This window comes from Sus scrofa, chromosome 3 (assembly GCF_000003025.6).
Source record: "Sus scrofa isolate TJ Tabasco breed Duroc chromosome 3, Sscrofa11.1, whole genome shotgun sequence".
In the NCBI taxonomy this organism is placed as follows: Eukaryota; Metazoa; Chordata; class Mammalia; order Artiodactyla; family Suidae; genus Sus; species Sus scrofa.
This window is the reverse complement of record NC_010445.4, coordinates 28,442,172-28,466,178: the sequence shown is the minus strand read 5'-3', so window position 1 is coordinate 28,466,178 and position 24,007 is coordinate 28,442,172. Positions and strand designations below refer to the sequence as shown.

The 24,007-nt window shown below is 50.2% G+C and overlaps 1 protein-coding gene across 1 annotated transcript in view; it reads left to right on the top strand.

The window, feature by feature from the left end:
- ABCC1 (ATP binding cassette subfamily C member 1) overlaps positions 1-24,007 on the top strand; it is a 112,073-nt gene that overhangs the window by 6,762 nt on the left and 81,304 nt on the right. Inside the window, exons 3-6 of the mRNA XM_021086560.1 lie at positions 1,163-1,300; positions 2,782-2,910; positions 18,480-18,541; positions 20,917-21,048. Coding sequence (XP_020942219.1) covers positions 1,163-1,300; positions 2,782-2,910; positions 18,480-18,541; positions 20,917-21,048 — 461 coding nt within the window. The remainder of the gene's footprint in view (positions 1-1,162; positions 1,301-2,781; positions 2,911-18,479; positions 18,542-20,916; positions 21,049-24,007) is intronic.

Here is a 24,007-nt window from a genome sequence, read left to right as displayed (position 1 = left end):
AAAAGTAGTTTCATTGCTTATTTTTTTTCTCCTGATCGCTAAGTCAGTGTGTCACATGCAAGTCCAGGCTCCAGGTATCAGAAGTGAAATAAAATCTCAGTCCCTGTACCACAGGTGTTCTCATTAAGTTCCCTGAAAACGAACGTGTGACCCGCGCAGGTTAAGGAACCTGCGTTTGCTTCTCTGCCAACTGGGGTTGATAACACGTTGTACCGGGTTAGTGCGTGTGAATCGTGCTCCACGGTGAAGATGACAGACACTCAATAAAGGAAGCGGTTACCACTGCTGCCCAAAGCAGAACCAGTCAGAGACGGGACTGGCCCTTCGGCTCTAAGTCGAGGGTTGGCACACCTTATGTCTTTGTAAATAAAGTTTTATTGGCACCCAGCCCTGTCCGCTCCTCCGTGGATCATGTAAGGCTGCTTTCAAAATACAGTGCAGACGTGCGTGGTTGCGACAGAAACTCTGTGGCCCACAAAGCCTAAAATATTTACCCTCTGATCCTATCAGGAAAAGGGTGCCCATCTCTGTTGTAAATTGAGCTTTCCCCTGACTTTTCTTTTTTCTTTTGTCTTTTTATTGGTCTTTCTGTCTTTTTAGGGCTGCACCTGTGGCATATGGAGTTTCCCAGGCTAGGGGTCTTATCAGAGCTGTAGCTGCCGGCCTACACCACAGCCACAGCAACAGAGGATCCAGCCACATCTGCGACCTACAGCACAGCTCACGGCAACGCCGGGTCCTTAACCCACTGAGTGAGGCCAGGGATAGAACACGAGTCCTCATGGATGCTAGTCAGGTTCATTAACCTCTGAACCACGATGGGAACTCCTCGCCTGACTTTTCCATCTGATCCTGGTTCTGTACCTGGTCTCCTGAAATTGCTATAGCTCTCAAGGTGAATACGGTTATCATCTCCATTTTGCAGATGAGGCAGTGGAGGCTCAGAGAGGTCCACTGACTTGCCCAGGGTCACACAGCAAGGCGAGAGCAGGACAGGGACTGGAATCAGGTTCTCCCCAGGCCATTTTTGTACCATTGCCTTGGGGGCAGCCGTCCTCCAGGCCTGGAATCTGCCAGACTCTGGACTATGGGGGCCCCCCCTGGGGGTCTCAGAGGCCTGGTCTTCTCTTAACCACTCTTGTCATGTGCTTCTCTCTTTCAGCTGCTTGCTACCTTTTTAATTCAGATCGAGAGAAGGAGGGGAGTCCAATCCTCAGGGATCATGCTAACTTTCTGGCTGGTAGCCCTACTGTGTGCCATTGCAATCCTGAGATCCAAAATCATGACTGCCTTAAAAGAGGTAAGCGGTGGCCTCATTCTGCATCTTCCCCAGGGATTTCCCTTCCCTGTGCAGCCTTCATTATAGAACCTTCTTTCCTCAGGTCTCCCATTTGACTGTGTGGCTCCCAGGGGCAGAAGCCACAGGCAGGTGCACACCACCCTTTGCACCTCTGTTAGCAGGAACTGCAGGGCAGTTCGGCCCTAAGTGTCTTTCCTCTGGAACAGAGCTGAGCGGGGAGCAGTGTTTTCAAGAGGCTGTTCCCTGGGGGCCATAGACGGGTCCCCTTTACCTTGGTGCCATCAGATGGGGCTCTGGCCAGGAAGTGGCTCTCCTTGGCTGTTGTCTGCCACTCCCAGGAATTCTCTGACTCTGTCCCTTTGTTCCTTGCCATCTTTGTGCTAATCAGGAACTGGCATCCACAAAGGAAGGAAGAGAAACCGAACATTTATTGAGCGCCTGCAGCATACAGCTCAAACAGTCTTTATTTATTTATTTATTTGTCTTTTGTTGTCTTTTTAGGGCCTCACTAGCAGCATATGGAGGTTCCCAGGCTAGGGGTCTAATTGGAGCTACAGCTGCTGGCCTACACCACAGCACAGCAACACCAGATCCTGAACCCACTGAGCAAAGCCAGGGATCGAACCCACAACCTCATGGTTCCTAGTCGGATTTGTTTCTGCTGTGCCACGATGAAACTCCCTCAAACAGTTTTTATTTTTATTTATTTATATATATATATTTGGCTGTGCCTGCCCCATACAGAAGTTGCCGGGCCAGCGATCGAGCCTGCACTGCAGCAGGGACAACACCAGGTCCTTAACCTGCTGAGCCACCAGGGAACTCCCAAAACTGTCTTTAATAGTGATGGCAGCTGATCGTTATTGAGTGTGTGTTTTCCAAATGCCAGGCCGGAGACTGAGTCTTTCTCATGACTTATCTTCCTGGCATCTCACAATGATCTGACAGGGTTTCTCAGCTTCAGCTTTAATTGACGTTGGGGACCAAGGACATCTTAGCTGTGGGGGCCTGTCCTGCACTTTGTAGCATGTTTGGGGGTGGCTCTGGCCTCTCCCCACTGGGTGCCAGTAGCTCCCCACAACCCTCGAACAGAAGTGTCTCCAGACCCCCTCCAGATGTTCCCCCAGAGGCCACATCACCCCTGACTGAGAACCGCTGGTCTGTTCATAGACGGGGAAACTGAGGCACGGAGAGGTTAAGTAAATTGACAAAGTCCCATGATCGTTACATGCAGAGCCAGGCCTTGAAGGTAGGTCTGTTCCACTCCCAGGCTTAGGGCTTCTCCCTGTGTCCCCACCCTGACCAGCCAGTGTGGACCTCACCGTGCTGTAACCACCTGTCTTCTGTTATCTCGCAGGGGAGGAGAGTCGGGGTCAGGTCTGCAGCCCGAGGCAGCGGGCCTCCTGCAGCCTGCTCCCCGGCCTGTGCAGGCTGCCTCCAGTAAACCGTCCTCTCTTCCTCCTTCCCCGCTTCCCGGTCAGGATGCTGTGGTCGTCGACATCTTCCGCAATGTCACTTTCTACATTTACTTCGCCCTCGTGCTGATCCAGCTCGTGCTGTCCTGCTTCTCAGACCGCTCGCCTCTGTTCTCGGAAACCATCCACGACCCTGTAAGTGTGATCCCAGGGACGTGCGTGTGTGCGTGTGCGTGTGTGTGTGTGTATGCAAGAGAGCAGTGCACAGTGCAAGCTGATGTTGATTCGAGCCAGTGTCACTCACTGGGGGGATCTCATTCTGTCTTCCCCAAACACCCAGAGATGGGTGACATCGTCCTTCCCACTCTGCCGAGGGAAAGACTGAGCCACAGACGCGGCCCGGGGGTTTAAGGAGGGAACCCGATCCATTGCTGTAAACGGCTGTGTCTTGCAGCCCGTTTTCTCATTTGGTTGGCATAGTGGTTTTAGACAGTATGTGCAGACATTTCACATGAGGTCTGACTGTCCAGGTTTTCTAGGAAGATGGAAATTTCTGGTGGCACAAGGGCCATGATCCCACAGGACAGCGGTTGGCCAGGGTGGAGGGGTGTGGCCCCAGTTCCCTGCCGCAGTCCCCACCACTCCCTGCTGCCTCGCTTTCTTCCTCCAGCTGTGTGCCTGGCCCCTGCGGAATTTGATGTTGAGGAATCCTGCTTGGATAGAAGGCTAGCAGTGGCGGGGGAGGGGCGGGCACATGGCCACGCCACTTGCTGGTTGGAGAAAAGGGTTTTCCATCACCCTTGCCTCTCACCTTCCTCCCTCCTCTTTTTCTTCCTCCCCTGCTTCCCTCCCTCCTTCCACCTGGTGCCGAGTGCCAGGCCCTGATCTGGGCACAGGGCTGTGGCAGTGAAGAAACCAGAGTTCTTGCCACTTGAGGCTTCTGTTTTCAGGGCCGGGGCACATGCAGTCACCCAGGACCCAAGTATATGTCACGTCAGTCAGGTGGGGGTTAGGGCGGCAAAGAAGGAGCAGGGAAGGGTAAAGGAATGATGGTTGGGGTTGTGTGCACTTTTGAGAAGGGCGATCGGGGAGCCCCGCCCCCACCCCTGCCTCCCCATTGGAACAGAGACCTGGAGGAGCGAGGGCACCAGCTGAGCAAATACCCAGGGGCAGAGCTTCCCGGTAGAGAGCTGGCCAGTGCAAAGGCCCTGTGGCAGAGCTGCCGTGGAATGTTGCAGGCACAGCAGGAGAGGCAGCAGAGGGCTGAGGGATGGCCCCTGAGAGGTGGGACAGTCACCTATGGGAGCTCTTTGGGTTTTATTCCAAGAGCAGTGGGAAGCCTTTGGAGGATTCATTTGATGCTTTGTTCCTGGTTAGTCAGCTGCTAATGGATGCATTGCAGCAGGAACAGTTTTTAGCAGGTGGTTCTGTTGGGTTTGGTCAGGACCTCAGCAGAAGGCTGAGGCTGCTTTTGTGGTGCTCAAAGGACCTGTGGGGTATCAGCTCGGAGAAGGCGGCTGATGTGCCCAGCCTGAGCCTTAGAGACCCGTGTCCTAGAGTGTGTCCCTGAGGCCCCGCTCTCCCATCTCCCTGCTCAGGGAGGGAACTGGATTGGAGAAATTAGCAGAGTGTGTGTGTGTGTGTGTGGTGTTCACATGTGGGTATATATGTGTAAATACATGTATGTGTGTTTGTGCACATGGATGTATGTGCATGTGGTGTGTGTGTGTGTATATCTGTGTTCACATGTTTGCAGGTAGCTGTGTCTGAGTGTGCATGTATGCATTTGTGTGTCCTTGCGTGTGTGTTGCATGTGTATAAAGTTCACAAGGGCAGCGGCCATGCCTGGGCACCCCTGGGATGCAGCCTATGCCTGGCACAGAGTAGGGTAGGGGCTCAGATGTCTCCGGCCCTCCTGTCTGCTGGTCTTCGGTGTCTGCGTGTGGGGATGGCAGTGGCGTGTCTCCATCAGAGACATTTATTAGACATCAAGCTGTTCTGTGGAGCCAGGGGTCACACCGAACAAGTCACACCCCCTGAGTGGCTGCAGACCCCGGGCTGCTCTGAGGGTATACTGAGCCCGGGGGAGGCAGATGGAACCACTTGGGGTTCTCGGGGCTTTTCCAGCCCCTGTGGGGTCTGAGAAGCAGCCTCTCCCCGTGGACCATGCCCAATGCTTTGTGCTGATTTCCGGTCTCCTCTGGGATCTGGATAAAATTCCTTTGGCTTCCTTCCTGGGTGTGTGTGCATCCGAGTGACTCATAGCACTGACTTCTTCCTCCCTTCCTCCTTTCTGCCTTTCTGGGGTGTGGGGCTAGGGTCTCTGGGGGCCAGGCACCCCGACTCTTCTCCCAGCTGTTCTCCTTCCCTTGGGGGTGTTGAGGCTCAGAGAGGTTGTTAGGCTGTTAGACCCTGAGTTGCAGCTGCGTTTGGTGGTGGACGCAGCAGGGGGAGGGAGGAAGAGCCTCACTTTGGAGTCAGGCACACCCTGGGCTTTCATGTCACCTGAGTCCCTTTATCCCTTCAGCAGCCATTTATGAAGCACCAGTGGTATGCTGTGTTTGGTGCTGGGGACCAGCAGGGTGTGAAAAACATGGTTCACACCCTGCTGGGGTACCTCTTTCTCCAGCACAAACCGCCCTGAGTGTGGTGGCATAAAGCAGCGATGGAACTTTATTATTGTTTCACAGGCCTGGGCATTGACTGAGTCCTCTGGGTGGTTCTCAGTCTCTGAGTCTCTCCTGTGGTCGCAGTGGGATGGTGGCTGGAAGGCTTCCTCAGCTACCTGTCGGGTGGTTAAGGCTGGCCGCCAGCTGGAGCCTCAGCGGGGTTGGCGGTTCCGTGTGGTCTCTCCAGGCTGCCTGGGCTTCCTCACGGCATGGTGGTGGGCATCTAAGCCTGAGTGTGCCCAGAGAGAGCCAGGTGGAAGCTCTGTCACCTTTCAGGATCCAGTCCTGGAAGTCACATAAAGTCACTCCTGGCAACCCTCTTTTTTTTCCCCCTCACTTTAAAGTTCTTTTTTTTTAAGTTGAATTTTTTTTTTTTAAATTATCATTGATTTACACCGTTATGCCAACTGCCATCCCCTCTTGCTGGAAGCAGTCACAGAAGTTTTCTAGAGGCAAGGGGTGGGCACACAGGCCCCACCTCTATGGGGGCGTGGCCAGGTCCCATTGTAAGAAGAGCAGGTGAGAAGGCAGAAGATGCCTGGCCATCTGGGGGAAGTGACAGCCTGCCCCATGCCCTCAGGAGGCTTGTGGTCTTCCTGGGAGATAGTCAGCAAGCAGGTCGGCAGACAAATGACCATGTGACTATAATTGCGATGAAAGCTGGAAATGAGGTTGCATGACTCTCATATTCATGACTTTGGACAAGTCACTCCTCCTTGCGGGACCTTCGTGTCCCCTTTTTGAAAGTGGGTTGAGGCTCCATTTGAGGCTTGCTGCCCCCCTCCCTGTCCTGGAACCACAGGCCTGTGATCTGGGGAGAAGGACGGTCCTCTCTGTCTGCTGTCTCCCCGACATCACAGTGGCGCCTGGAAAGTGGGAAGAGTCCAGCCCCTGTCACTGTCCCGTCCCCAGAGCAGCAGTCACATGTTGCCTGTCCTCAGAGAGAGTGGTCAGCCAGGTCCGGGGTCAGGCAGGGCAGGCATGTGAGCTGGGAGCACTGGGCTTCTCTCGCTGCTGAGTCACGGAGCCTCCGTCCTCCCCAGCTGGCCCTGTGCCTGATGCGTGACTCAGAGCTCTGTCCTGGCCCTGCTTCCCCGGCTGGGCTGTTCCCCTCTGTGTGTCAGGCCCTGGGGCTGGCTGAGCAGACCTCACAGGGCTGGCCAGGGCTCCCACTGGTCCCCAGCCTCTGGCCCTTTTATCTTGCTGGCCCTGAGGCTACAGCTTAGGGTGCAGGGAGGGAGTCTCCATTGGTATTTGCGGGCTTCAAGGGCAAATGTGGCAGGTGGCAGACCCTCACTTCTCAAAGTGGGGTCCTCAAACCAGCAGCATCGGCCTCCCCCAGGTGCTCATTAGAAATGCAGCGTCTCGGGCCTGCCAAGTCCCGCTGCGCCTGCTCTCCTTTTAACAAGACTCCCAGTGGCTCGTGGTTGAGAAGCACTGGTTTATTATTAGCACATCCTTAACAGTTGTTCAGCTCATTTGGTGAAAGAGTATTTTCGGGCCTGCCTGTAAATGTGGCATGTTTTACTATGAACATTTCAAACCTACAGAAAAGTTCAACTGTACAGTCAGTACCCCCCATCTACCCACCAACTAGATCCCACAAGGTAACATTTTGCTAAATTTGTTTTATCACCTATCTGTCTGGCCAGCGGCTGGCTGAGATTTTTGGTATCTAAAACTGACTTGGAAAGACATTAGTATCCTTCATTCAGACACTTCTCTGTGCAGATCATTAGCCAGAGCACAGTATCTCTTTATGGTTCTGTTTTTTTTTTTTTTTTTTTAATCTTAAATTTACATAGTGACACTCCTGCATCCTAACCTAGCCTTAGATGAGTTCTGACAAATGAGTAACTCAACCCCCTATCAAGATACAGAACCTTCCCAGGACCCCATGAAGTCCCCTTTTGTCCCCTCACAGTTGGTTTCTATCTCCCTCAGCCCAGAGGCAATTGCTGGGCTTAGCTTGTTAATGAGATGATCAAAAACTCCATTTTTAAAAATTCCTTTTCTTTTTAGGACCCCACCTGTGGCATATGGGGGTTCCTGGGCTTGGGGTCAAATCAGAGATGCAGCTCTCTTGCCACTGTCATGGCAACACCGGATCCGAGCCACATCGGCTACGCCACAGCTTGTGGCAATGATGGATCCTTAACCCACTGAGCGAGGCCAGGGATTGAACCCACATCCTTGTGGATGCTATGTTGGGTTCTTAACCCGCTGAGCCCCAACAGGAACTTCCCCAAACTCCATTTAAAATGCCTTTCGTCTTTATGCTTTTGATCACTTAGGAATTCAGTGTTGTGCCAGGGGCTCAGCTGGGCTCTGAGCACCTAGAAATGAACAAACGCTGACTACCCTTAGGAGAGATGGAGGAGGGGGAAGCGGGCAAATAAGCCACCAGCTCCGGGTTGGACAGTGGCACTCCAAGGCAGGGAAGTGCTAGGGGCCTAGGACTAGTCCTTAACGCAGCCTGGGGCTCCAGTGCCAGCAGCCAGGGGAGGGTGTGCCCAGGCCAGAGAAACGGGCAGCCTGGGCCAGGCTAATGAGGTTGAAGGCTGGATAGAGGCTGGGAGGATGCTTCTGATGGAGGGGACAGCATGTCCATCAGGGTGATGGAGCTGGTGAGTGTTTGGGAACGGCGTGAACCTGTGCTTGGCTGGGTCAGAGGGCCAGGGAGCTGAGCGTGAAAGACGAAGGGAGGAATTGGGTGTCACTATAAGGACTAGGAATTCTGGTCAGACGGTTTTTTCAGCTGGGGAAGGGGCAAGGGAGGACTCACCCCGGTTGGAAGAGTTTTAGAGGATCCTTCTGCCTGGAAGGAAGATGCGTAGGGCACAAGGAGGCTGGTGGCACTTAGGAAGCCATTGCTGCAGAGAGGGCTGAGCTGAAGAGTGACCCTGTGTGTAACAAAGTGTCAAAAACCAGGAGGAGAAAACAGACATATTCATGGGGAAAGGCAGCGTGCATGACGTGGGCTGCAGGGGAGGTCACGGCAGTCCTGTGCCTGGAGATCTGCCCAGCTGAGATTTGGCCGAGCCAACAAAAAGCACCAGTGTTACAAGTTGTACCAATGAATTCCTTACTGTCTGATGTTCAGGTGGTCCAGCCAGTGATAAATAATAGCAGCCTTGGGAGTTCCTTGTCCTGGCTCAGCAGAAACAAATCTGACTGGTATCCATGAGGACCCCATTTCGATCCCTGGCCTTGAACAGTGGGTTAAGGATCTGGTGTTGCCATGAGCTTTGGTGTAGGTCGCAGACGCGGTTCGGATCCTCTTTTGCTGTGGCTGTGGTATACGCTGGCAGCTGTAGCTCTGATTCGACCCCTAGCCTGGAAACTTCTATATGCCGAGGGTGTGGGCCCTAGAAAGCAAAAAAAAAAAAAAAAAAAAAAAAAAAAAAGTCAAAATAGCAGCCTGTGTGAATAAGTAAAATTAACTTATGCTATCCTCAGATCAAGGCAACTTTCTTTTGCGGGGGGAATTGCGAATCTCCCCCATTGTTACAGATGAGGACACAGAAGTTCAAAGTGGTGACTTTTCTTTGCCTAATTTCGTGAGGCTAGATCCGGAGCCCTCCCGCCGTGCGCCCTTCCCCTCTGCGCCTGCGTGGGCATCCCCATCCCCGGCTGGGCCTGTTAAAAGGCGGAGCTGGGCCGGGCCCCGCCCCCAGCGCACCGAAGTCGGTAGGTCGAGGTGGGCCCCAGCGTTTCCAGGCACTGCGTGCGGATGGTGGTGGTAGGGCCGCGTTTGAGAACCCCTGGTCGGAGCTGTCCCACTGCCTGATTCACCCCTCCCTGCGGGGCGTTTAGGCAGGCTGAGTTGGAGGAACTGGCAGAAAAGTGAACCAAAGCAGAATCAAACCCGGAAAGGGTGGGTGGGAACCCGGAGAACTGCTGAAAGGGCCAGAATGCTGGAGGCCCCACATGAGGTCCCAGCTGTGTCCCGTGGGAGGTAATGGATGGCCAGTTCTCAAAGCACCAGTGCTTGGGGCTGTTTGACCCAGTAAGTGTAAACCTCGCGGTTTCTGGCCAAACCACCCAGTGCCAGGTATAGATGCCAAAGAACGCAGCCTTCTCTTGGTATAAAACTTCGTTTCTCTTCTTTCACCTTCAGTGGGGACCAGTCTGAATTATCCTTGTATCTAACTGAATGCGGGGAGCGGTTAATAAGCCTCCTCGCTCCTGAGAAGGGAGTCATTCCCGTCCAGTCGCAGAGGTGGGGAAGCCCCAGGCTGGCAGCCCTGCCTTTTCCGCTCTGTGAATTGCGCCAGAAAGTTTTGCTTGGTTTCTGTTGAATGGAATGCTGCCTGAATCCTCGTCCAGCTGCCTCTTCTTTTTCTTTCCTCCTTTTTAAAAAAATTATCAGTTCTTGACGACTCCAGAACGCTGTCGTTATCACGTAAGGCCTTTCATGTCAGACAGGGACCTCCAGAAACCTCCTCCCAGACTAATGTAATTTCTTATCTGTGTGGGTGTGATGGGACCCAGTTTCCGCCTGCCCGATGTGACCTCTGATGATCTGCAGATCTGCATCTGGATCCAGAGGAGGAGGGAGGGCTGGGGAGATGATCAGGAGAAGGTTCTTGGATGGTATACACAAGAAACTGAAATGTTCGTGTTGCTGAACCAACCTTATTGCATCTGGAGGGGAGATTTTCTTTTTTCTTTTTTTTAACTGATGTATGTAGTTAACTTACAATGTTGTGTTAGTTTCAGGTGTACAACACAGTGATTCAAACACACACACACACACACACACATATATATATTTTTTCGGATTCTTTTCCTTACAGGTTATTACAAAATCTTGAGTATAGTTCCCTGTACTATACAGTAGATCCTTTTTGGTTATCTGTTTTCTATATATTGGTGTGTGTCTGTTAGCCTAAATTCCTCTACTTTATCACTCCCCCCACTTTCCCCTTCTGTAACTAAGTCTGTTTGTTTTCAGTGTCCGTGAGTCTATTTCTGTTTTGAAAATAAGTTCATTTGTGTCATTTTTAAAGATTATACATGTAAGTGATATTATATGATATCTGTCTTTCTCTGGCTCGTATCACTTAGTATGATAATCTCTAGATTGATCCATGTTGCTGTAAATGGCATTATTGCATTCTTTTTCATGGCTGAGTGGAATTCCGTTGTGTATATATGTACCATATCTTCTTTATCCATTCCTCTGTCAATGGACATGTAGGTTGCTTCCATGTCTTGGCTGTTGTAAATAGTGCTGCAATGAACAGTGGGGTGCATGTGTCTTTTCTTTTTTAAAAGAATTTTTAGTTATAGTTGATTTACAGTGTTCTGTCAATTTCTACTTTAAATTGACCCAGTTATATATGCATTCTTTTTCTCACATTATCTTCCATCATGCTCTATCACAAATGATTAGATGTAGTCCTGTGTGCTATACTGCAGGATCTCATTGCTTATCCATTCCAAATGCAATCGTCTGCATCTACTAACCCCAAACTCCCAGTCCATCCACTCCTTCCCCTTCCCCCTTGACAACCACAAGTCTGTTCTCCATGTCCATGAGTTTCTTTTCTGTAGATGGGTTCATCTGTGCCGTATATTAGAGTCCAGATATGTGATATAATATGGTATTTCTCTTTCTCTTTCTGACTTACTTCACTCAGTATGAGAGTCTCTGGTTCTATCCATGCTGCTGCAAATGCCATTATTTTGTTCTTTTTTATGGCTGAATAGTATTCCATTGTGTATATATACCACATCTTCTTAATCCGTTCATCTGTTGATGGACATTTAGGTTGTTTCCAAGTCTTGGCTATTGTGAATAGTGCTGCAGTGAACATAAGGGTGCATGTATCTTTTTCAGTGAAAGTTTTGTCTGGATATATGCCAAGGAGTGGGATTGCTGGATCATATGGTAACTCTAATTTAAGTCTTCTAAGGAAGCTCCATACTGTCCTCCATAGTGGATGTACCAGTTTACATTCCCACCAACAGTATAGGAGGGCTCCTTTTTCTCCAAACTGGAGGGTAGATTTTTCTCACAGGGACTGGGATTTTTATTAGCTAGAATGAGGATTAATCTCCACCCCATCCCCCCAATCATTTCTTATGGCCTCAGAGGTAGGACTTCATTTGCATATAGTTACCTATAAATGGAATGAATTCACCTTTAGTTAGGAAGCTGACCAGTTGCTTCATTCTCCCCTCCCCCACCCCTGTTTTTGTTTGTTTGTTTTTTTTTGGCCACCCTTCAGCGTATGGAGGTCCCAGGTCAGAGATCAGATCCAAGCCAGGTTGGCTGTATCCGTTAACCCTCTGTGCTGGGCCGGAGATCGAACCTGCGTCCTGGCGCCGCAGAGATTCTGCCGATCTTGTTGTGTCGCATCCAGAACTCCTCCCCCCCAGTTTTATTGAGAAATAACTGCCATACATCACTGATGAAGTTTAAGGCGTACAGCATTGATGGTTTGATTTACAAATGTTGTGAAACGTTTTCCACAGTAGGTTTAGTTAATGTCTGTCATCTCCTACAGGCAGAATAAAAAGAAAAGAACAAAGCAGTTTTTAAGTTTATAAATGTTGAGATGAAGATGTAATACCTCCACCTTGCCTTCCTCATCCTCTCCCCGAAATTTTATCATGTTAATTTTTTATTATTTTTTGCCTGTGCCCTTGGTACATAAGTTCCTATGCCAGAGATCTGTCCCGTATCACAGCAGTGGCAGTGTTGGATCCTTAACCCACTAGGCCACCAGGGAACTCCTATAGTACTTTAAATTATATCTGTAATTAGTGTTTCTATCATTATGTAATGTAAATATTGTTCACTGCAGAACCTATTAGAATCCTGTGTTTACATATCTTTTTTTAAAAAATTGAAGTATAATTGGCCTGCCACACTGTCAGTTCAGGTGCACACCCTACTAATTCCCTGTTTCTATACATTTACAAAATGATTGTGATCAGATTTGGGTGGTGTCATTCTCAGCCCACAGCTGGGCTTGCCTGGTTTTGAAAGCCAAGCCAGGATTTGGGAGGCTCCTGTGGGTAAACCTGACACCTGCACATTGCATCAGGGCCTCCTGCAGGTTAGGGAAAGGTGGGTTTCCCTCTGGGTGAATGAATTTGAGGAGGGTCCTGCTTCCTTCCAGCTGAGGTAGCCCTCTTCCTGCCACCAGGCATGGGCACGGGCCCCCACTCGCCCCCACAGCCAGGTATCTTTGCGTAGGGGATGACTCCATGTTGACACCAAGACTGAAGGAAGGCTGGAGTCGGAGCACCAGGCCATCTTTTGAGCTCTAGTGCCTCCCCTTAATAATTACCGTCTTTGGGATTCCCGTTGTGGCTCAGCAGGTTAAGAATCTGACTAGTATCCAAGAGTATATGGGTTTGATCCCTGGCCTTGCTCGTTGGGTTAAGGATCCGGTGTTGGCATGAGCTGTGGTATAGGTCGCAGATGTGGCTCAGATCCTGTGTTGCTGTAGCTGTGACATAGGCAGGCAGCTGCAGCTCTGATTCGACCCCTGGCCTGGGAACTTTCAAATGCTGTAGGTGAGGCCCTAAAAAAAAAAAAAAAAAAAGAATTGCTCTTCGTATCCTGAGGTCTGATGTAAGCAGGGGGTCAGCCAACTTTTTCCATAAGGAGGCAGATAGCAGACCACATGGTCTCTGTCGCAGCTGCTGAGCTCTGCCACCGCCAGAGCTGGGGAGCAGATGTGGGCGATACAGAAGTGAAGGGCATTGCCAGGTCCCAACACAGCTTTTCTGCAAGTGGCCAGACTGTGGGCCTGGGTTTGCCAACCCCAACATGAAGCACCTGGTACAGCGCTTGGTGTGTCACAGTCTGTAGGAAACGGCAGACTTGGGACTGTGTGCGCCGTGGGTATTCATGTTAATACTGCTGATGTCACTGCCTTAGCTTTTCCTCTGCACCAGAGCTGCTCTGAGTTCTCCACAGGCTCTGTCTCCTGTAATCTCATCCCCAGCAAGAAACTCGGCCAAGGCCCCTTGGCCACTAAGTGGCAGAGCTGGGACTCAGACCCTCCTTCTAACCACCTTGCTTCACACAGGGGTCCCCCGTCCCCGTGGCCCCGCCCTCACCCCCTTCTCTCTCTGGCATTCTGTTTTGTTGTTGTTGTTGCAACTCTCACCACGTGGCTGTAGCTACGTACTTATTTGCATCTCGCTTTGCTTCCTGTCCATCTCTACCCAGGTGGGAAGCAGAACGGGGCCAGGACTTCACCTATGTGCAGGCGTGTGTGTGCAGGCGTGTGTGTGCAGGCGTGTGTGTGCAGGCGTCGCTCTGCCTTGGGTGTACTCAGCCACCTCCTGGCGTGTAAGCAGGTCCGCCCTCAATATTTGCTTAAGAAATGAATGAGTTATTGCCAGCTGTGTCCCGCCCCGTCCCCTTCTCTCCCAGCACCTGAGCTTTTCACAGTGGGTAGCAACTGGGCTGCAGCTGAAGTGCATTTGCGATTCCCTGATAATCCACCCACTTCCAGAAGCGAAACCAGCTACTACCACCTCCTCCAGGAATTGTGCTGCTGCCTCAGGTTGGAAAAATTCCAGCTTAGAACATTGTCGTGTGGTCCTCGTTTCACTTGTCCCTCCCTGTGGTCCTCTGAGGCGGGCCTAGCAGTAGGACTGACCGCTCCCATCTCCCAGATGTGAAAACTGAGACCTTGGGGGTGCAAGGACACACCCAAGGTCATTCGGCTAGAGAACAGCAGTGCGAGGATTTGAACCTGGGGCTATCTGGCCTTTGGTTGGTTTAGAATGTCAGTCTGTGGGCCAGCTGCATCTGATTAATCTTATTGCAAATGTCCCAATGCCGGGGCCCCGCCCTCGGAGCTGGTGAGCCACTTGGTCTGGGCTGGGACTCTGCGTCTGTGTTTAAGAAGCTCCACAGGTGATTCCAGGGTGGTTAGGACTGGCAAGTCCCCAGGCCTCCTGGCCCCAGAGCGAGTGGAGCCTGGTGGTTCTCAGCCCAGGCTTCGTGGTGACTCACTGGGGAAGCTTTCCATGCTGGAAGCTTTTGAATGTGCTCCCAAGTGGACAGCAGTCTAATAACTGCCATGGGCTGTTCACCCTGCATCACATGTAAACATTGCAACGTGTGTCTCTGAAAGATAAGGGATGTAAAAATTTTAATAACTATTTTTTTCGTTTTCCAGCTACTTCTGCAGCATATGGAAGTTCTGGGGCTAGGGGTTGCATTGGAGCTGCAGCTGCGGGCCTGCGCCACAGCCATGGCAACACCGGTTCTGAGCCACATCTGCCACCTATCCCTGGCAATGCTGGGATCCTTAACCCACTGAGTGAGGCCAGGGATCAAACCCACATCCTCATAGAGACTTTGTTGGATTCTTAACTCTCTGAGCCACAATGAGAACTCCTAAAATTTTTAGTAACTTTTTTTTTTTTTTTTGCTTTTTAGGGCTGCACCTGTGGCATATGGAGGTTCCCAGGCTAGGGGTCCAATTGGAGCTACAGCTGCTGGCCTACATTACAGCCACAGCAACGCAGGCTCTGAGCCGCATCTGTGACCTACACCACAGCTCACGATAATGCCAGATCCTTAACCCACTGATCGAGGCCAGGGATCAAATGTACAACCTCATGGTTCCTAGTTGGATTCATTTCCGCTGCACCACAATGGGAACTCCAAATTTTTAGTAACTTTTTATTTGAAGCAACTTGACTCACAAAAAGTTACAAAATTGGTAGAGTTCCTGTATACTCTTTCCCCGCTTCCCACCATTGATAATTCCCAATAGATACAGGATTTTAACTAGTGCAACAGCGATGCCATTATTTGGCCTGAAACCATTGATGACTAATTCTGTAATATCAAGTATTTCAATACCCTTATGGTTACAAAATGGTGCAACCTCTTACGTGCTGTCATTCCTTTTTCACTTGTTTGCTGGTCCATGTTTATGCAAAGACAGTTCCCTGCATCTCCTGTGGTGTCATAGACAAATGCTTATTTCTTTCCATGTTCTGTTTTCAAAACGACGACTTGGTCCACTGGCATCTTTGCATCAGTGATGCCCAGAGGTTTTTCTTCTTTTCCGGGATCAGGATGAACTCGTATGTTTAAACATAAGTGATGTGTCTCATTCCTTTTGACGTACTATCTGTTTTGCAGCTCAAATTGCCCCTTTCTGGGCTCGTGGAAGCTACTTCTGGTTGCTTCTGAGGCCTCTGAACAACCCCTCTCCTCTCTCTTGTGACAAGATGTCCTGGGCTTCTCTTACACATTTCCTGCCTGGCCACTTTATCAAGGAGACGCTGGGCATTCAAAACAAAAACTCAAGTACCTGGACCCACCCCAGACCGCCTAAATAAGAGTCTCTGGGGGGTGGGGACCAGGCAGAAATGGTGTTTTTGGTTTTGTTTTTTCTTTTTTTTTTCTTTTTTTTTTTTTTTGACTTTTTAGGGCCTCACCCTGAGGCATGTGGAGGTTCCCAGGCTAGGGGTCTAGGAAGCTGATAATCTCCAGATCACTTAGCTGTTTTCTGGGTTTTTTTCTTTCTCCCTCTTCCGCGTTATACTTCTCTGCCTTTTCATTTCTATAGGTTTTCCGTGTGGTCTCCTTTTTTGCAGACAATAGAGTTGTAGCCTCTCTTATTTCTGGTCTCTGCCCTCCTTGTGGCTGCAGTTGGTACCGGGCTCGCTGGTGCCTGCCCACTGGCAGGTGAGGCTGATTCCTCTCCCTCTGGTGGGTGGGGCTTTGTCTCTGGGTGCGATTAGAAGCGGCTCTGTGCCTGTGGGGTCTTTCGGCAGCCTGTTTAGTGATAGGCGGGGCTGTGCTCCCACCTGCTTATTGTTGGGCCTGGGGCTTCTCAGCGCTGATGGTTGGGGCCGGATTCTCCCTGCATGGCCACTTCCAGAGGAACACACGCGATGGCCACTCCTGAGGCCTTCACCTCCAGTGTCCTTCCTCCACAACGAGCCACAGTCACCCCGTTTCCCCAGGAGATCCTCCAAGAACTGCAGTCAGGCTTGACCCAGATTCCTATGGAGACTTTGCTTTGCCCTGGGACCAGTGCGCTTGAAAGCCCGTGTGCGCCTTTCAAGAATGGGGGCTCCGTCTCCCCCAGTCTCAGCTCCTGCGCACAAGCCCCACTGGCCTTCAATGCCGGCCGCTCCGGGGGCTCTTTCTCCCAATCCCAGATCCCCAGGCGTGGGGACCCTGACGCGGGGCTCAGAACTCTCCTCCTGTAGCTGAGTCTGTGATAGTTATTTTCCAGTCTGCGGGCTTCCCACCCAGCAGGTATGGGGTTGCTTATATCGCCTCATCGCCCCTCCTCCTGTCTTGATGTGGCTGCCTCTTTGTCTTCTGGTGTAGGATCTTTTTAAAGTTTCTAGTCCATTTGGTTGAAGGTTGTTCAGCATCTGGTTGAAATTCTGTTGGTTTTATGAGAGAAGGTGAGCTCCAAGCCTTCTGTTCTGCTATTGTAATCCCATCTCCTCCACAGATTTCTGCAGGCTGGGGGGTGGATAGGAGCTGCAGCCACCAGCCTGCGCCACAGCCACAGCAATGCAGGATCCGAGCCGCGTCTGCGACCTATACCATAGCTCACATCAATGCCAGATTCTTAACCCACTGAGCGAGGCCAGGGGTTGAACCTGCAACCTCATGGTTCCTAGTCGGATTCGTTTCTGCTGCGCCACGATGGGAGCTCCACGGTGTTTTTGTTTTTCAAGTGCTCCCAGCCTGGGTGGACAACCACCCGAGGAGAGGGTTCCCATCTCAGACTCTCCGGCACCTTCTTTCTGCAAAATGCTGGAATGTTGAGCGGCATCCTCGGCTGATGCTCTCATCTCTGCCAGGTGATTCCACCTTTGCTAACGCTCGTGTTTCAGGGTTTAGACCTGAAAGTGTCAGTTTGTGTGCGGTCCTGAGGGCTCTGTGCCAGTGACCCATCCGTTGTCTCTCTGGCGTTGAGCTGGAGCTCCTCTTTGTGGCTCTGGAAAGAGGTTCTTTGGAAGGTTGCTTCGAATCTGTTGATGATTTCCTGTTGCCCTTGGGATGGAGACCCATTGCTTATGTGGCCTCCAGTGTAGGCTGCTCAGGCCCCTCCTGGTTCCTGAGCTGGCTGTGTTCCCCTCTACCACAGGGCCTTTGCACACACTGTTCTCTCTGCTGGGACCACCTTGCCTCTTCCCTTCACTTAGTTATCATCTCCTCACTCTTCAGACCCCAGCTTAGATGTGTTTCTCAGGGACACCTTCCCTGGCCTCTGTCAACTAGATCAGCCCAGGGAGATGCCAGTGATCTCACTGGTGATGCTGACCTGCCCTTGGGCTGTGATCCTCAGCACAGTCGTGGTTTTGTGTTTGTTCATGCAATCGTTTGATGAATGTTTTCTCTCTGTACCCTGACTGTTTGGGGCTCCCCTTCTGCCTCCACTGCTTCTAGTGTGGGACCGCAGGCAAGTCTTTTCATTTCGTGTCTCTCACTATAAAATGAGGGTGATGCTTTTAACCTGCTTCGTAGTGTGATTATGAAGATTAAGTGAGATCACTTGTGTAAAGCACGTAGAGCTAGCTAGCAGAGAGTGTTAGCAGGTGGTGGTATTACTACCTTGGTATAGGATTATATGTCCGTTCAGATTTATATACAAGTGGTAGGCACATAGGGGGTGCTTGGAAAATATTTGTGGAATGAATGAGTGAAAGCAGTAGGAATAGTAGTAATACTACATACTCAAGGTTCTTTGAGAACATGAGATGATGCTAGTACTTTGTAGGGTCCCTGGCACATTGTAGATGCCCAGTCAATATATGTTGAATAAAACGAGGACCACAGTAGCACCATGTGCATGGCGTTGCTATGAGATATAAGATAAGACCGCTACGGGATGTCTTGTACCCTTTTGGCACATAGCAGATATTCAGGAAATAACTGCTGGGTAAAACTGGAGGAACCGCCATGTGTTTCTTTCTAGGCCACCGGGGGGGCTCGGGAGAGAAATCCTTTCAGGGTGCGACTTGCTGGCTCTAGAGTAGCCGTTTGTCCCTGGAGAGGTGCCTGGAGCTGGTGTAGATGAGAAGTTTAATGGTTCATTTCCCTTTGCTCCCCACCCTGTGTTTTCTCTCCGCTAGAATCCTTGCCCAGAATCCAGCGCCTCCTTCCTTTCCAGGATCACCTTCTGGTGGATCACAGGGTAAGTCCTGGCCCCCAGGCCTCGGGTGGGTGCTGGGCCAGGAGTGTTTGGCTCAGACGCCTGTTCTCCCTCCTTCGCCCTTCCCACAGGGTTGTGCCCTGCATGTGCCTGTTCTGGGCCCGGGTCTTAGAGACACCGACCTTGACTCCACATTCACATGATACGGGCAGGAACCTAAATGGCTCGCATCCTGTGGACGGCTGGGCTTGGACAGTTAGAAGCTGCAGGCTCCTGGCTCAGCTTCAGATTTGGCTATTTTTTTGCATTAAGTGTAATTGTCTTCCTTGGCATTGGTTCCCCCCATTAGCAAAGTGGGTAAGAGAAACGTGCATAGACCGACAGCGCCAGAACGCCAGAGGTAGCCACTGCCTGCCACTCAGTACACTCCCTTCTCACCCTTTTATTTGCATGTTTTTCCCCCCACACATTTGTCAGCATCTTACTGGAAATTATTTAAACCCCTTGCCTCCCCTGATAAGCATTGTTCATTGTCTTTATAAACTCTTTACAGGGAGTTCCCATTGTGGCACAGCTGGTTGAGGATCTGGTGCTGTCTCTGCAGTGGCCCAGGTTCAATCCCCCGTAGGTTGCAGCTTGGCTCAGATTCGATTCCAAGCCTTAGGAACTTCCACATGCCAAGGATGTGGCCAAAAAAGAAAAAGAAAAAAATTGTTGTGAACACTTAAAAAATTAAATATTTTTCTCATGTACTTTTCAATTGCCATTAAAGAACATCGCTGGCTCAATTGGCGTGATTTGAATATGGACGGCAGGTCATGCCAGCCAGGCTTCATATTTCTCATTTTGGTCCTTGTACTCTGGTTAAATCAGAGCATATCCTTTTTTTTTTTCTTTCTTTTTTTTGGCTTTTTAGGGCTGCGCTAGTGGCATATGGAGGCTCCCAGGCTAGGGGTTGAATCGTAGCTGTAGCTGCTAGCCTACGCCATAGCAACGTGGGGTCCCAGCCACATTGTGACCTGCAGCCACAGCTCACGGCAACGCCAGATCCTTAACCCACTGAGCGAGGTCAGGGATTGAACCCGTGTCCTCATGGATACTAGTCAGGTTCTTAACTGCTGAGCCACAATGGGAACTCTGCGTGTCCTGTTTCTTAGGGTGATACACACTAGTATTTAAGGGGAGAGGTGTGTAGAGTCCAACCACTCTGAATGAAATAGTTCAGAAAAAATAATAGAGGCGTACTTCATTTTATTATGCTTCAAAATATTGTGTTTTGTTTTTTACTTTAAACCAGTTGAAGGTTTGTGGCAGCCCTGTGTCCATCAAGTCTGTGGGAAACTCTCCTCCAACAGTGTTTACTCACTTCATGTCACTCTGTCACATTCTGTTAATTCTTAACAATGCTGCATACTTTTTCATTATTATTATTATCCTATTTGTTATTACTGCAAGTCACTGAAGGCACAGATGGTAGTTAGCATTTTTTAGCAATAAAGTGTTTTTAAGTTCAGCTCTTTTGTCCCTTTTTTTTCTTTCTTCTTCTTTTTTTTTTTTTTTTTTTTTTTTGGCCGTGCCCATGGAATATGGAAATTCCCGGGCCAGGGATCAAATTTGAGCTGCAGTTATGACCTACACCACAGCTGTGGTGGTGCCAGATCCTTAACCCCCTGCTGGGCTGGAGCTCAAATCTGTGCCTCCACAGTGACCTGAGCCACTGCAGAGACAAGCCGGATCCTTAACCCACTGCACCTAGTGGAAACGCCTGAAATTTTTCCAAAAGGCAAGTTAAAATATTAGTTTTTTACTTTTTATGAGGAAAGTGTTCAAAGCTGTGGAAAGGCTAGTCTAATAAACCTTAATAAACTCATCACCCAATTTAATGATGGTTAGTGTTTTGCCAAATTAGCCTTAAAAATTATTTTTTTAAAATAAATAGAGCCATTCTAAATATTCTGTTTGTATCTCTAAAAAATGAGGCTGTTTTCCCTGGGTGACCTAACAGAAGTAACAATAATGAGGAGTTCCCGTTGTGGCTCAGTGGAAATGAATTGGACTAGGAACCGTGAGGTTGCGGGTTCGATCCCTGGCCTTGCTCAGTGGGTTAAGGATCTGGTGTTGCCATGAGCTGTGGTGTAGGTCGCAGATGTGGCTGAGATCCCGTGTTTCTGTGGCTGTGGTGTAGGCTGGTGGCTATAGCTCCGATTGGACCCCTAGTTCAGGAACCTCCATATGTGGCCCGAAAAAGCAAAAAAAAAAAAAAAAAGTAACAATAATGATGGAATGTGCCCACGTGGCCACCCACACTCAGGTCTTGTGGGTGCAGCTGCCTTTGGTGGCGTGGTGCACAGGGGCAGGGCTGGGGGGCCAGTGTCCTCCTGATGCTTACCGCCTCCCACCTTGTGTTTTGGCCTCAGGTTGATGGTTCAAGGCTACCGGCAGCCCCTGGAGATCACTGACCTCTGGTCCCTGAACAAGGAGGACATGTCAGAACAAGTCGTGCCCGTTTTGGTAAAGAACTGGAAGAAGGAATGTGCCAAGTCCAGAAAGTAAGTGCCGGACCTCCTGCCATGGGGCAGGCAAACGCTCTGCAGGGCCACCTGGTCAGCTCCGTCCCCGCACAGAGACCCGGGATGGGGGTGGTGCCGCCTCTCACGAGCCTCATGGTCCTGGGCGGGCTGCCTCACTCCTCTGAGCCATGGTTTGCTCACCTGCAAAGTAGGGTGGAGGCTGACATGTAGCAAAGGCAACCCGGGTAGAAAAGGAGAGAAAAGTGTCAGGTGGGTGAAGGAATCCTGTCTGCTGCCACCATCGGCGAGCGTGTGCCCAGGTGGGCAACCCTGCCCTTTCTGAGTCACCCTTCTTTCCTCTGATTCTCTCTGAGCCCCTGGAAACCTGAGTGTTCTTGCTGCTTGAGGGGTTTGTTTTTGTTTTCGTTTGTCTTTTTAGGGCCGTACCTGTGGCTTATGGAGGTTTCCAGGCTAGGGGTCAAATTGCAGCTGCAGCCACCAGCCTACAACACAGCCATAGCAAGGCCAGATCTGAGCTGCATCTGTGACCTGCACTGCAGCTTGTGGCAACGCCGGATCCTTCACCCACTGAGCGAGGCCAGGGATCTAACCCATATCCTTGAAGACACTAAGGGTTCTTAACTTGCTGAGCGACAATGGGAGCTCCTGCAGCTTCCTTCTTGAGGGTTACTGCAACCTCACTGACTGCTTGTCTTGGCCTTTTTCCCATGGTGGTGGCGGGCATGCCCACGCTGCTGTCCCCCGGGCTCTCCCTGGGAGTTGGTTGCTGGAGATGTTGTGAGGTAGGCAGGTGAGGCTTCTGGGAAGAGAATTGGCCTTGAACTTGAAGCTCCATCACAGGCCTGGCCCATCCTGATTCGTTGGTACAATTGATTATTGCTGATGTGCCTAGTGCCCTTTAGGCCCTGAAGGGTTTAGATAGTGGAACAAAACACCCAGGCTCCTTGTTTGGTGTCACTTGCATTCTGTATGGGAGACAGGACACTGGTACTCAAACATTCCTTGATGAGAAACTGCGGAGAGTGTTAAGTCTGTTGACAAGATTGAGGCAATGACAGTAAGAGTGGCTGAGGGGGCTGATTCAGGTACAGTGGGCAGGGGTGGGCTCTCTGAGAAGGTGCCATCTGAGCAGAGATTCGTGTGCAAGGAGGGGGTGAGCCCTGTGCAGGTGTGGGGGAAGTGCTTTCTAGTTCATGGGAACAGCTCGTGCAAAGGTCCTGAGGTAGAAGTGTGGCGTGCTTCTGGAGCAGCAAGTGGGCTGGTGTGGCTTGAGTGGAGTGAGAGGTGGGGGAACAGGGGGAGATAGAGTAGGAGAAGGGTTTGCAGGGGTCCCATAGGCTGTGGTACTCGGTTTGGATTTGGGGGTTTGATCTCAAATGCAGTGAGAAGACAGGTGGATTTTCTTTTTCCTTTTTTTTCCTTTTTACTTTTAGGGCCATACCTGAGCATATGGAGGTTCCCAGGCCAGGGGTCCAATCGGAGCTGTAGCCGCCAGCCTTCACCACAGCCACAGCAATGCCAGATCTGAGCTGCATCTGTGACCTGCACCGCAGCTTGTGGCAACGCCGGATCCTTCACCCACTGAGGGAGGCCAGGGATGACTCTGTATCCTCATGGATACTAGTCGGGTTCTTAACCTGCTGTGCCACAACGGGAGTTCCTTCTGTACACTTTTTTTTTTTATTATTTAAAAATTTTTTTTTGTCTTTTTAGGGCCACACCCATGGCATATGGAGGGTCCCAGGCTAGGGGTTGAATCAGAGCTGCAGCTGCCACCCTCACCACAGCAACACCAGATCCAACACCATAGCTCACAGCAACACTGGATCCATAACCCACTGAGCGAGGCCAAGGACCAAACCCTAGTCCTCATGGATACTAGTTGGGTTCATTAACTACTGAGCCACGACAGGAACTCCCTCTTGTATACTTTAAATGTGTGCACTTGATCTTATTATATCAGGTACTCTAATAAAGCATTTTAATATTTTAAAAAGCAGTAGTGTTTAAAGAAAGTGTTTTTCTTTACATTTCTTAGCTTTCTTAAGAAGTTAAGTTTTACTTCATATTGTCTATTTCATAAAGGCGTGCAAAGAGCAAATAACAAAAACTAAAGGAAACAAAACTCCAAACTACAGGTGTGAAGCTGTGGCTCTCAACCCTTCAGACCCATCGTGCCCTTGAATAACAACGATGTTGTATCACCTCTTAAATGTACTTTAAGGAAATATATAAAAATAACCCACCCACATATCTAATGTTAAAACTCAATGTAATGTTCTTGCTAGGATTTAACAGCAAACTAAAAGGCGAGGGATTTGTTTTATTACACCACGTATCTGCATGTGAAAAGGCTCAGGCACACGTTTGAATAAGGAATTAAGAACCTCTGCTTATTCCATAGAATTCCTGTTGTGGCTCAGCGGGGTAAGAACCTGATATAGTGTCCGTGAGGATGCGGGTTCGATCCCCACCCTTGCTCAGTGGGTTAAGGATCCGGCATTGCCGTGAGCTGTGGCGTAGGTCACGGATGTGGCTTGGATTCGGCACGGCTGTGGCTGTGGTTGTGGGCTGGCAGCTGTGCCCAGGAATTTCCATATGCCACATGTGTGGCCCTATAAAGAAATAACAAAGAATGAAAGAAGAAAAAAGAATCTCTACTTGTTCCTAAGTAGAGCCTTCTCTGTGGGCACTGCAGATCTCCACTGACCCAGTCCCGTGGTTCTGGAGACCAGACCGTCATCGCCTTCATGGACAGGGTTTGGTAAAGGGGTGATTCATGCTTGCCAAGGTCCTGAATCACACTTAATTGGCACAGTAGCTATATTTCTGGAAAAAAAATTTTTTTAAACTTGTCTCCCCCCCAAAAAAAATACACTTTTTGTATGGGTTTATGTTGAAGATGGAGTTTGAATCTAGATGGAGCAGGTTTTAAGCAGACTCTTCACCCACCTGGGTGCCTGGAGGGGTCTGCTTC